Here is a 13,869-nt window from a genome sequence, read left to right on the forward strand (position 1 = left end):
CATCCACACATCCACCCACTCCTTTGTCTCTGCACCGAAGCAAGTTCCACCTCACGGAAGCCCACAGGACCCTTGAAAGAAAGGAATTCCCGCAGAAGGGAGGGTGGACCGTCCCTGGCACAAAGCGGGAGGGCGGGCCCTTCTCGTCCACCCACCGGCAGAGGTGAAGAACACATGGGCGTTCCACACACACCCCGAGGCCTGGAGGGTGCACAACACAGAGAGGCCCCGGAGGGTGCCTCTCGAGCCGCACCTCCGCCAGCACTGGGAGCCGCTCCCGTTAGCCAGGACGGGAAGCGACCGAGCTACAGGATTGGCCGACAGCCGCACGCCCCGCGGTATCGGGAGAGCTCCGCCTGCGGGTCTCACTCCCTTTGCTGTGCCCCAGGGAGGGTGGGAGAAGGGCGGGGCCTTGGAAAGGCGGGGCACGGATCTTCAGGGCTCTGATTGGTGGTAATCCCGGGGGCGGGGCGACATGGGCGGAGCGGGCTCCGGCCCCTCCCTCCTTCCTGGGCTGCAGCCTCCTGCGAGCCTCCTGCGTTGTTGCATCATCTCCAGGCAGCAGCCGCTCTGAAAGAAGGCTGGGCGCGGCACGGTCTGCTCAGCCTCGGCTCCAGCCCACAACCCACGTCTCTCTTCATCTTTCTGGAAATTGTTCCTGTAGGGACTCGCAGAGCTCCGGAGCCGCAGCTGGCGCAGGCCACTGTCTCAGCCTGATCCATTCATTGGAAGCCGCTTTTTTTCTCTGAGTCCCAAGTTCCTTGCGTGCTGCAGCTTGGAGCGGCGGGCAGCGACATGGAGAAGAGCAGCGAGACCAACGGCTACCTCGACGGCACCCAGGCAGAGCCTGCGGCCGGGCCCCGCACGCCCGAGATGCCGGCTGGCAAAGCGCGGCGCTGCGCTGGCTTTTTTCGGCGCCACGCGCTGGTGCTGCTCACTGTGTCGGGGGTGTTGGTGGGCGCCGGCATGGGCGCGGCGCTGCGCGGGCTGCAGCTCACCCGCACTCAGGTCACCTACCTGGCCTTCCCCGGCGAGATGCTACTCCGCATGCTGCGCATGATCATCCTGCCGCTGGTGGTTTGCAGTCTGGTGTCGGGCGCCGCCTCCCTGGACGCCAGCTCCCTCGGGCGTCTGGGCGGCATTGCGGTCGCTTACTTTGGCCTCACCACGCTGAGCGCCTCTGCGCTCGCGGTCGCTTTGGCGTTCATCATCAAGCCAGGGGCGGGCGCGCAGACCCTCCAGTCCAGCAGCCTGGGGCTGGAGGACTCGGCGTCTCCTCCGGTCTCCAAAGAGACGGTGGATTCTTTCCTCGACTTACTCAGGTAATGAATGCTGTCCACCCTGCCAAAGGAACGGTGAGAGACGCCACGTGTACTCATATCACCTAGAGTTAATTCAGCTACTGTTGGCCTTTAACGTTAAAATATCAAAATTAAGCCCAGGCTGCATGCTGGCCACACCTTTAAAGACTGGAGGCCACAGCTTTCGGCTGGAACCAGTTTTCCGTTAGATGGGACTATTAGTCTGCCGTCCCACTGTGCTCTACTCCTTAGACGTGGGCTGCTCTCATTATTATTTTTTTTTAAATTCCCCCCATCATGATTCTGAAATCTTCATTTTCTCCTACAGTATCCCAAAGCTTCTAGCACATTGAATGACTTTTGTCCGTGCAGCCATCCAGCTTTGAGTCCGAGGCTTCTCAGCCTCTGGGCTGTGAAGGAAGTTGGCAGTTTTCCGCAGAATTGTGGATGTGTCCAATAATAATAAGCCTGGAGTTAGTTATGTGGGGCACGTTGCCCAGATACATAACTGTCCCTCAGGCTTGGGACAGGTTGCTGACTTCATCAGGACCACTGCCCCGCGTTGTTTCTCTGTAGGAAGGTGTGCGTTCTCGAGGGTTCAGAGACAAGGCTTCACTTAGGTTTGCTTGTTTTTTCACTCGGAGGTTGTATTTCATCCTCTGAGATGATACAGTGTGGTTTCCAGAGCTCACCTCTCCGTTTCTACACTAATCCAAAGTTCACAAATGGTGAAACAGCAGCCCGCAGGCGTTTACTAATCTAACCCTGTTCACCAGAGTGAGGAGTCCAGCTGGCTCCCCTTCCAGCTTTCTGAGCCTTAGTGGTATGTTTTGTCTTGAGTCACCAGGCAAAGCTCCTCATTGATGAGAGGGTGAAAACCAAAAAACTCTGGGCCAGTGACTTGCCTTTCTCCTGTTTCCATGTCTTCATCTGGAAAATGTGACAACTGTCTGCCACTTAAGAAAGAGATTGTTGATCTAAAGCAAAATAAAAAACCTGAGACATGGTATTTAAAAAAAAAAAAAAAATCTGATGAGAAGACCAAAAATTCTTACAAACAGAGCAAGTGGAGGTCGCTATGGGGACCTAATGGGAGTGTAGCCTTTGGTCCCTGCCAGGCGGCTTGATGGTCTGAGAGTTTTAAGGTTTGAGAAATCACTGTAGATGGGTTCAGAGATGAGACTTATTGAAATCCAGAGAACCTTCGGCTTGTTATATCAGGTCAGCTCCCTCAGGGAGGAAGGGCGATTAGGGTTCCAGGATTCTCTTTTTGGAGCGGTCTGTGGCCCGGGATATTCATCTGGGCATCTCTTGGTAACTCACACTGAGCCTTACTAGTGTTCTTCCGTCTCTGCAAAGGGAACTGACCGGAGTTTGGGGGCTTGAGGCGTGAAGTACACTTCCGTGCTATCAGAGAACTCAACTACTGCTTTGTGGCTGTGGCTTTAGACCCGAGCCCTTCAGCTCCTGCTTTCCAAGTGCATGGTGACCCAGTGTCATGGCTTACGGCTCAATGTACACTCGTAACTTCTCAGTGACCAGGACCACACCCATCACATCTGCATGGAAGCGCTTTCTCTGGCCTGCTGGGTGGAATAGTATTTTCTGAGCCTTCTCCCAGCTCGCTTCACTTGATCTCGCAGCTCACAGGTAAAGGCAGAGCAGGCAGTACAATCTCGCTTCCAACTGAGACAAAGGTTGGGCATGAGAGGGTTTAGGACACTCAGGAGGCAGAGGCTAGAGCATCTCCAGTTTGAGACCAGCCTGGGCTACTAGTGAAATCTTAACCTAGGGTGGGGTTTAGTTCAGTGGTAGAGTGCTTGTCCGGCATGCTTAAGACACTGAGTTTGACCCTCATCACCAGGGACAGGGTGGGCTTAGGAGAACAGTGGGTCTTCTGCCCGGTGGTTCATGGCTGTTTGTCTGCTCATTCCCCAAGGCAACATGTGTAATAATGGTATTCCGTGGCTGGTCTGATGCCACTGTCTCAGAAATGTTTGCTGTGAGCAAAAGAGGAACTAAGAAGAGGAACTGCCATTCAGCCAGGTCGCTGCCCACTCCCCCGACCAGGCGGTTGGATGAAGCGCTTCAGTGAAGAAGCATAGGCCCACATCTGCTCAGATTTAGTTTGATTCCAGCAGCTTGACAAGAAACAGCCCAAGCCACCCAAAATGCTTCTGGGGCCTAGGGAGTCTCTAGGTCAATTTTTTTTCTTTTCAGTTTTGTTTTTTAAAAAAGACAAGATTTCACACTCTGGCCCTGGTTGTCTTGGAACTCACTCCATAGCTCAGGCTGGCCTGGAGCTTGAAAACATGCATGCATGCATACTATTATCAACAGCACCAGATCAGCAAGCCTCGCATCCCAGCCCTTCCTCAGCTTCCATCCTTATAGGGGTGCCAAGATCTGAAAGGGGAAATCTTTGTTAACTAGCTCTGAGACAATAAACACTAGAGCTGATAAATAGTTAGCAGCCATACATACCATGCCTTATCCTGTTCTGGAGTCTTTGAAGTTCCTACAGACGTAGTAAAGAAGTTTTGAACTTAAATAAAAGGAAATCTTCTGAAGCAGCAACAACAAAAAGGAGCAAAGTTCACTATTTTATATCCTCCTATAGACCGGGAAATGCATGCCACCCTTGACAATAGATCAGAAGGACAAGCAGCACCAATGTATACAGAAGAAACGTTTTTGAAGTGTTTCACACGGAGCTGTGGGTCTGAAGCACCCCAGCTGAGCTCTCCATTTGCCAGTCCAGATACGCCTCACACCTGTTTTCCTGTTTAAGTGACATATCCAAAGATTCATACTGTACTGTGAAGGCTTGTCCGTCCACTCTGCCCAAGTTTGGTCAGAGTGACTGATCTGGATTGAATAGTACACTCAGCATTTTTGTGTTTTCACTTTGGCCCATGGTAAAACATACTTTTTATTTTATGGCATCTACATATACACATTCCCTGGACTCACATACACAGATCACAGCAAGTTACAACAAACAGTTTTCAGTGTGGTACGTAATCACTTCTAAAATGCCGATAAAGCCAATAAATTGACTTTTGTGTACAACTCATGTGTGAGACACTTTGGTCTAATGCACAAACAGTGTTCAGTAATGCAAGTAAACTGGAATCTAGCAACAGAAAGAAGAGATAGATGGAAAACTAGATAAAGTGAAGAGTCCCAGGGTTAGAAACAGCTGGGCGTGATGGTGCACGCCTGTAACTCCAGCCCTTGGAAAGTAGAGACAGGAGGATTGACTACATGAAACCATATCTCAAAAAACCAAACACCCTCTGCTCAGGGAGATCTAGTATGTCTAGAGATGAGTCCAGAAAGACTATTTGGTATTTCAGGTTCTGAGTCTCAGGACTGCATGTATGTGCTGCCCAGTAGGGATATACATTAATTGTGTGTAGTTATTTAAATGAAATTAGGGCCGGGGATATAGCTCAGCTGGTAGAGGGCTTGCCTGGAACACACAAGGCCCTGGGTTTGATCCCTGCACTTGGGAGGAGCAAAAGTTCTAGGCCATCCTCAACTACATACTCGAAGTTAGCCTAGGATACATGAAATCCTGTCTCAAAATGGAGTAATAAATTTACTCTAAAAGTAAGTCAAAATTTCATTTCCTCAGTTGCATGGTTAACTGGTTATCAATGTGTAGTCTAGGTGCTTCCAAGTTATTGGCCTCTTATTTGAGGAATTAAAATAAAGGGTTATACTGATCTACAAAGTAGCAAGGAAACTTTATTCAAAAGCCAAGTGATACTACCTATCAGAAAGAAAACAGGAGGCCACATGAGTGAGGTCCTCAAGGGCCCACTTACTATTTGAGACTTCCTTTGGTGGCATGAAAGAGAAAGAAGAGGGGCCAGAAAGAAATCTCAGCAGGTCAGAGCACACTGAACTCTTGAAGAGTACCCAGTTTGGTTCCCAGGATCCACATAGTGGCCTCCAGCCGTCCGTTACTCCTGGTTTAGGGGATCCAGTACCCTCTTCTGGCCTTTTCAGGTAGCAGGCACACATATGGTATACAACATACAGACAAAACACCCATGCATGTAAAATATATTAATAAATAAAATAGAGGAGCTTGGTTGCTAAGGTGTGTAGCATGGGTGGTTCTGTTTTGACTGACAGTCTTTTGATTGACACTAATGGATGGCACTTGGGCCTGTTATGAATAATGCTATGTAAACCTTTGTTCACTGTGCATATTCTTTTTCTATAATGTATCTAATTTTAATCATATGCATTCCCAATTAAGCATAGATATAAGATGGTAAGTAGTTTTTTCCCCTAAAAATTCATGCCGAGGACACAGCTTGTCTTATGCTCATGCACATAAGCTAGTTCCGGAGAGACTGGCCCTCTTACGCTCTTACAAGATGTGTTGAAAATACATTTGAATAGAACCTGTTTGTGTTTGATGTTCATGGAGGGGAGGAGAAACTTAGTCCATTGTTTGCGGTGGAATGTGGTGTAGCTTGATGCAGGTGGAAAAGGGCTCGGGTTGCTAACGGCTGCCAGGTGCATTGTTCAGAGGAGTGTGTGTACATGGGCTATGCAGGTAAAGGGCCTCGGCTGCCCAGTGCATTCTTAGCAGATGGAAGTGTGCAGAGCCCACTCAGGTGGAGTTCCAGGTTGCAAAGCTATACTTGCCTGCTTCTGAAAGGGTCCAGTAGCCACAGTCACCATTGGGCTATACACATACTAATACTTCCACCGGACAGGGCTGGTCCAGGTAAAGGGAAGTGGGTCAACTTTATGACGCTGGGCCCTGGGAAGGTGAAACATCACCTTCAGAATCCTTTCCCGCTCGGTGTCTCTATGTGGAAAGCCCACGAAGCTGAGAAAGGGCCACAGGCAAAGCTCTGAAGGAAGCAAGCAGCTGCCGTTGGAGTTCAGGAGTGCTCAGGCTAAGATAAGTATCTGTTGGAAAAATCAAAGGAGAGTCAGAGAATTGTGCTTTTCCCCGGCAGCCCCAGCTCCATCCCTGGGAGGTCCCTGGTAGCCGGCCGGAGGGAGGCCCTCCAACCCCTGGGGGGTAGCAACCAGGGCACTGAATGAAAGAAGTAGATTTTAGGTGAGTCCTGTGATGGTTTGTCTTGATTGTCAACTTAAGCGGGTTGAGAAAAACCTAGGAAGTGAGCGAGGCATGCTCCTAAATGTGGCTGTAAGGACGTTTCTGGAGGTGGTTAGATCATGAGGCTTCTGACAGAAGGAATGAATGGTTTAATTCACCGATGGACTCGAAATCTGAATGGACTATTAGGGGGCGGTGCACCTGGAAGAACCTGGCTGGGGGAAGCAGATCACAGCAGTCAGTGTTCTTAGGGGCTGTATCTTGCCCCTGCCTGGAGCTCTTCCACTGTTTCCTGTCTGCTCTGATGTGGTTCCTCCCCCATGCCCTCCCTGCCGTGAAACACCGAGCCTTAGGGAACCTTGGCATCAGTAAATAATTCCTCCCTTCAAGTTCTTCTCTCGTATAGTGTAGACAGAGCTCCGAGGACACACCTCCCGAGGGCTTGAGGTCTGTGCTGTCACTGACCTCTGGCCGGCCGTCCTGTTGAGTGTGTGCGTTCTTCCACTGTAGAATCTCTTTGCAGTTGTCGCTGAGCCTTTTTGACTTTGTTTGACTACATTTGGCGTCAAATGTAACCCAGGATGACCTTGACTTTCTGATCCTCCACCACTACCTCCTGAGCACTAGAATTACAGGCCTTTATTTCTTTTGTTTTTTTTTTGACTGTTTATGAACAGTTTTAAGGTATGGTTTATATGCAGTGAAAGGTACCCATGGCAAGCATACAGTTTTGTGAACTTCGAGACGTGAATAGCCACCACCAAAATCCACACACTGAATGAAGTTGTCCTCACTGGCTCATATGTGTTCAGTGTTTTCCATCCTGGGCCTTGGACAGCTGACTTTTTTTAAAAAATGATTAGTTTTACTTTCTAGAGTGTCCTATCAGCGCGCCTGTTCAGTATGTATTTACTTTGGCTTCGTTTGCTCAGGACAGTGCTGTTGAGACGCTCTGTGCTGCTGTGTTTATCAGTCGGGTTTTCGCTGCCAACTGCCGCTGCTCTGTATTGATTTACCACAGTCTGCTCATTCATCTGTGATGGACACGGTGCTTGGGCCTTTATGAATGGTGCTGTCATGCGTACAGATCCTCTTGCAGATACATATTTCCATTTCGCTCGGGCACATATCTAGGCATAGAAGTGCTGAATCATGGGGAATGTATTTTAACTTTTATCACGGACTGCCAAAATACACCTCATTCTTTTGAACGCTACCCTTTTTCTTTGGGGGGGAGTGGCGTCAGGAGTTGTTCTTTTGCCTTAGGTATTGTCTGCACCCCTTTGTTTTTGTTGAAGCTCGCTGATGGTCTTAAAGTGCACTCCATGTTAGGATCCATTCTAGAGGAAATGATACAGGGTTAGGGATCATGGTTAAGAGATTAGACAGGGAAGAGAAGGATTTAAACCACAAGTTGTACTCCTTGTAAGAGAGTCTATTTCTAAGCTGTGAGTGAAAGGCTGCTCACACCCTGGGGAAGCATCTAGCCCTGAGGATATGAAGCATTTACAGGGCAAATTATTCCCTGTGGGGAAGATTTTCCTAGTTAGGGTTTCTATTGCTGTGATGAAACACCAGGACCAAAGCAACTTGGGGAGGAAAGGGTTTATGTGGCTTCCACTTCCACATCACTGTTCATCACTGAAGGAAGTCAGGACAGGAACTCAAACAGGGCAGGATCATAAACAGTGCAGGAACCTGGGGGCAGGAACTAATGCAGAGGTCATTGGAGGAGTTTCCTGGACCACCAGCCCATACAACGGGCTGGGTCCTTCCCTATCAACCGCTAGTGAAGAAAATGCCCTATGGCAGGATCTTAGGGAAGCGATTTCTAACTGAGGTGCCTCCTTTCAGATGATGCTACCTCAATGGTTCTCAGCCTTCCTGAGACCCTTTAATACAGTTCCTCATGCTGTAATAACTCCAACCATAAAAATGTTTTTACTGCTACTTTATAACTGCAATCTTGCAATGTTAAGAATCGTGATGTCAGTACCTATGGTTTCCAGCGGTCTCAGGCGACCCCTGTGGAAGGTTGGGACCACTGGTCCAGCTTGTGTCAAGTTGACATAAAGCTAGTGTGGACTGAAGCTGGAGGGTTTCCAGCCTGGCAGTTTCCACTTCTCTGTCCTCACAGAAAGAGAACTCTCTAGCCAACTGGGTCTGGGAACTGAGAATTGGCAAGTGGTAGGTAAAGACGGGGAAGGCTGGCATGGGCGCTCTTACTGCTCCTGAGGAAACAAGCAAACAGAAGCAGATGCCGGACCTACTCTCAAGAGGGAGCTGGGATAGGAAGTTGTTTTGTAGTGGAAAGAAAGCAAATGTATTGCTAGTCACAGATACACCAAAGACTACCCAAGTTAGGTTGCTAGCTTATCTTTCAAAAATTAAAAAAAAAGTGGGGTTTTATGTAACCCAGGCCAGTCTTAAACTCATGATATAGTCAATGATGACTTTGAACTTCTGATCCTCCTGCCTTCACCTCCCAAGGGCTTGGATTATAGGTATGTGCTTGGTTTAAGTGGTGCTGGAGACCAAATCCAGTTCATACATGCTATCAACTGAACCACACCTCCAATCCACATCTGCTTGCTTAAAGAAAATATGTCCATGGTGAGAATTTATCACAATTCTCAACAGTTAATTCGGCCAAGAATCACCATTTTTCTGCTCTCGTGTAGGTATATACTTGCTGGTTGTTCTTAAGGATGCAGAAAGCAATTCAGGTTTCGTAGACCTGTAGGTGTGGGGAGGCTGTAAACGCTGGCTGCCATCTGGAAGCACAGTGAGAGGGCTGACGGAGTTTGGGGTTACTTTTCACTTGTACCGTTGGGCTGTGTATTAGCTATCTAGTACCACATAACAAATGACTTGGATATAGCGGCTTCAACCCCCAGACCGGTATAATCGCGGGATCTCAGGCAAGAATCTTGGGGTGCGGCTCCCATCTGTTAGAGGACTGCAGTCAGGCCTCAGCCAGGGCTGGGCTCTCATCTGAAGGCTCATCTACGGAAGACTTACTTTGGAGGCTGCTGGCAGAAGTTAGCTCTCTGAGGTTTGGACTTGGAGCCATGGTTCCTACTTGGCTGTTGGCTCAGTTCCTCATCAAGTGGGGCTTCCCAGAATAGCTGCTTCCTTTGTTCAAGTGTGTGAGCCCAGACGATTGTCAGGAGAGCATGCTAACAGGACGGGAAGCTCTGGAGTTAGCTAACCAAACGTGGAAGGAATGACCCCTCGCTTTTGGAGCATTGTAGCAATTATGAGCAAGTCATCAACCCAATCACACCAGAAAAGGGGATTGTGCAAAACCGAATACCAGGGGGCTGTGTTAGATTGGGTCATAACCACACCTGCCTATCTCAGAACCCCAATGCTGTATATTTTGTGCGTGTGCGTGTGCGTGTGTGTGTGTGTGTGTGTGTTGTTTGCTAGCTGAACAGCCTATCTTAGTTTCTTTTCCTGTTGCTGTGATGAAATACTCTAACAAAAGCAACTTACAGGAGACAGAGTTTGTTTTGGCTCATAGTTCAAGGTAGAGTCCACCAAGGTGAGAGGAGCTTGCAGCAGCCGGCAGCCGGGCGCATTACATCCACATCAGAAAACAGAATGGTGCACTGTGTGTGTGTGTGTGTGTGTGTGTGTGTGTGTGTGTTGAGCTCGCTTTCTCTTACTACTCAATCCAGGTCCTCAAGCCCAGGGAATGGTTCTGTCCACTTTTAGGCTGTGCCTTCCCTCCTCAGTTAACCAAATTAAGATAATCCCTGAAAGCAGTGGCCAGAGGTTTCTCTCTCAGGTGCTCCTAGATTCCGCCAAGTTGATAATTAACTCACCATCTCAACTTCAGGGGTGTCTTAGTTAGGGTTACTCTTGCTGTGAAGAGACATCGTGACCACGGCAACTCTTATAAAGAAAAACATTTCATTGGAACTGGTTTACAGCTCAGAGGTTTAGTCCATGATCATCACGGCAGGAAGCATGGTGGCATGTAGACAAACGTGGAGCTCGAGAAGGAGCTGAGAATTCTGCATCTTGAGCCGCAGGCAGCAAAAGGAGACTGTATCACACAGGGCACAGCTTGAGCATATGAGACCTCAAAGCCCTGGCTGGCTTTTGGGACCCCACTCCTCAGACTGGGTCACCTTGCCCAGCCTCAGTATAAGGGAGGTGCTTAGTCTTACTGCAGCATGATACACCACGCTTTGTTGATACTCATGGGAGGCCTGCCCCTTTCCGAATAGAAGTGGAGAAGGGGTGGAGGAGTGGATGGGGGGCAGGGTTTGCAGAATGGAGATAGGGGAGGGAATGGGGTGGGAAACTGGTCAGGATGTAAAATAAATTAATTTAATTTAATTTTTTAAATAAAACCTCATAGCCCGCCTCCACAGCCACACACTTCTTCCGACAAGGACACACCTCCTAATAGTGCCACTCCCTTTGGGTTAAGCATTCAAACCCGTGAGTCCATGGGGACCATTCCTACTCACACCACCACAGGAGCAAGAACTGGTGGGAAAGGCCAGCACCAGGATCTGTGTAATGACGACCCTGACTTTCATCCTTGCAGACTTCTTATTCCTGCTGGAAGTACATAGTATATTTATATTTACAAGCTGCTGGAGTATAGTAGCTTGTAAATCAACACCAGCATCCTACACAGAGCCTGGCTCCAAAGAGGAGATTCCCAGCACTTGGGAGGCAGAGCCAGGTTCACCTCTGTGAGTTTAAGGCCAGCTTAGTCTATATGAGATGTCTTTAAAAAAAAAAAAAAAAAAAAAGTCATCAATAAAAATTGTTTGCCTGAATAGATTTTGGACTTAGTTCTTTTGAAAACTCATTCATTTATTTAATCTATTTGTGTCGTGTGTGTGTGTGTGTGTGTGTGTGTGTGTGTGTGTGTGTGTGTGTGTGTATGTGTGTGTGTGTGTGTGTGTGTGTGTGTGTGAATGTACATGAACACTAGAAATCAAAACCAGGTGTCTTCCTCCTCAATCATGCTCCACTTTTTTGTTTGTTTGTGTGTGTGTGTGTGTGTGTGTGTGTGTTTTGAGACAGGGTCCCTCTGTATAGTCCTGGCTGTCCTGAAACTTGCTCTGCAGACCAGGCTGGCCTCGAACTCACAGTGATCCACCTGCCTCTACCTCCCAGGTGCTGGGATCAAAGGCGTGTGCTACCAGGCCTGGCTACTCGGGTCTCAGGCCCCAGCTGCTCCCGGCTTTTATGTCGGTCCCTGGGATCTAATTCAGGTTCTCGTGCTTCAGCCACGAGCATGTTACTAACTGAGCTGTTTTCCTCAACCTCAACCGCCATGTGGGTACTGAGAAAGTCTGGATCCTCTGGAAGAGCAATTAGTGCTCTTAACCACTAAGCCATCTCTCCAGCCACCTAAAAATGTGTTTTACTCTATAAATGCAGGGCCGGAGAGGTGGTCTGTGGTTAAAGTGATTGTTGTATATCGTGAGGACCAGAGTTTGGTTCTCAGCACTCATGGAACAAACCAGGCACCCCCCCATATGCCTTTAACCCCAGCTTGGAGGAGGAGAAGGAGGAGGAGGAGGAGGAGGAGGAGGAGGAGGAGGAGAGATAGAATTGCTGGAATTCGCTTGCTCCAGATTTAGTGAGAAGGCTTATCTTACAAAAATAAGGTGGTAAGTGGTTGAGGAGGCCTGACTTCAGCCTCTGGTGTCAACATGCACGACCACAGTGCACATTCATACAAGCATGCCGAGTGAGCATGCACACAAACACAGTGCACATTCATACAAGCATGCCGAGTGAGCATGCACACTAACACAGTGCACACTCATACAAGCATGCCGAGTGAGCATGCACACAAACACAGTACACATTCATACAAGCATGTGGAATGAGCATGCACACAAACACAGTGCACACTCATACAAGCATGTGGAATGAGCATGCACACAAACACAGTGCACACTCATACAAGCATGCCGAGTGAGCATGCACACAAACACAGTGCACATTCATACAAGCATGCCGAGTGAGCATGCACACAAACACGACCACAGTGCACATTCATACACGAATGCCGAGTGAGCATGCACACTAACACAGTGCACACTCATACAAGTAGGCCGAGTGAGCATGCACACAAACACAGTGCACATTCATACAAGTAGGCCGAGTGAGCATGCACACACAAACATGACCACAGTGCACATTCATACAAGCATGCCGAGTGAGCATGCACACAAACACAGTGTACACTCATACAAGCATGCCGAGTGAACATGCACACGAACATGACCACAGTGCACATTCATACACGAATGCAGAGTGAGCATGCACACAAACACAGTGCACATTCATACATGCATGCTGAGTGAGCATGCACACACAAACATGACCACAGTGCACATTCATACAAGCATGCCAAGTGAGCATGCACACAAACACAGTGCACACTCATACAAGCATGTGGAATGAGCATGCATACAAACACAGTGCACACTCATACAAGCATGTGGAATGAGCATGCACACAAACAGTGCACACTCATACAAGCATGCTGAGTGAGCATGCACACTAACACAGTGCACACTCATACAAGCATGCCAAGTGAGCATGCACACAAACACAGTGCACACTCATACAAGCATGCCAAGTGAGCATGCACACACAAACATGACCACAGTGCACATTCATACAAGCATGCCGAGTGAGCATGCACACAAACACAGTGTACACTCATACAAGCATGCCGAGTGAACATGCACACGAACATGACCACAGTGCACATTCATACACGAATGCAGAGTGAGCATGCACACAAACACAGTGCACATTCATACATGCATGCTGAGTGAGCATGCACACACAAACATGACCACAGTGCACATTCATACAAGCATGCCAAGTGAGCATGCACACAAACACAGTGCACACTCATACAAGCATGTGGAATGAGCATGCATACAAACACAGTGCACACTCATACAAGCATGTGGAATGAGCATGCACACAAACAGTGCACACTCATACAAGCATGCTGAGTGAGCATGCACACTAACACAGTGCACACTCATACAAGCATGCCAAGTGAGCATGCACACAAACACAGTGCACACTCATACAAGCATGCCAAGTGAGCATGCACACTAACACAGATAACTAAATGAGTCTTTAAAGAACATATAAATTCAAAACAGTAATATGTCAATTCTCTAAAACACAGAGGTTGGATCCTCCTTTCTGGCTTAGAGTCACTGCTGACCAGACGTGCTTGCACTTCAGGGGAGGTCTCCAATCTTAGATTTGCCATTGGTGCTGCAGTTTTTTAGCCAGATGAGTAAGTCTTGGAAACTTTCGAAACAAAACAAACCATTAGCCCATAATTTACACAGTAGTTGTATTCCTGGAAATTTGAATGTGTGTTCAAATTGTTAAAAGAAAAAACAATCTCTTGGTTGGAGTTAGTCCAGGCTCAGGTAGTTATAAATAAGACTATTGTCATGC

General features: G+C 48.3%; 1 protein-coding gene across 2 annotated transcripts in view; it reads left to right on the forward strand.

The window, feature by feature from the left end:
- The first annotated feature begins 535 nt into the window (after positions 1 to 535).
- Slc1a4 (solute carrier family 1 member 4) overlaps positions 536 to 13,869 on the forward strand; it is a 33,405-nt gene continuing 20,071 nt past the window's right edge. For both annotated transcript variants that reach the window (XM_059275390.1, XM_059275392.1), the window contains exon 1: positions 536 to 1,322. In XM_059275390.1, coding sequence (XP_059131373.1) covers positions 796 to 1,322 — 527 coding nt within the window. In that variant the 5' untranslated portion in view covers positions 536 to 795. The remainder of the gene's footprint in view (positions 1,323 to 13,869) is intronic.

Source organism: Peromyscus eremicus, chromosome 10 (assembly GCF_949786415.1).
Source record: "Peromyscus eremicus chromosome 10, PerEre_H2_v1, whole genome shotgun sequence".
Classification (NCBI taxonomy): domain Eukaryota; kingdom Metazoa; phylum Chordata; class Mammalia; order Rodentia; family Cricetidae; genus Peromyscus; species Peromyscus eremicus.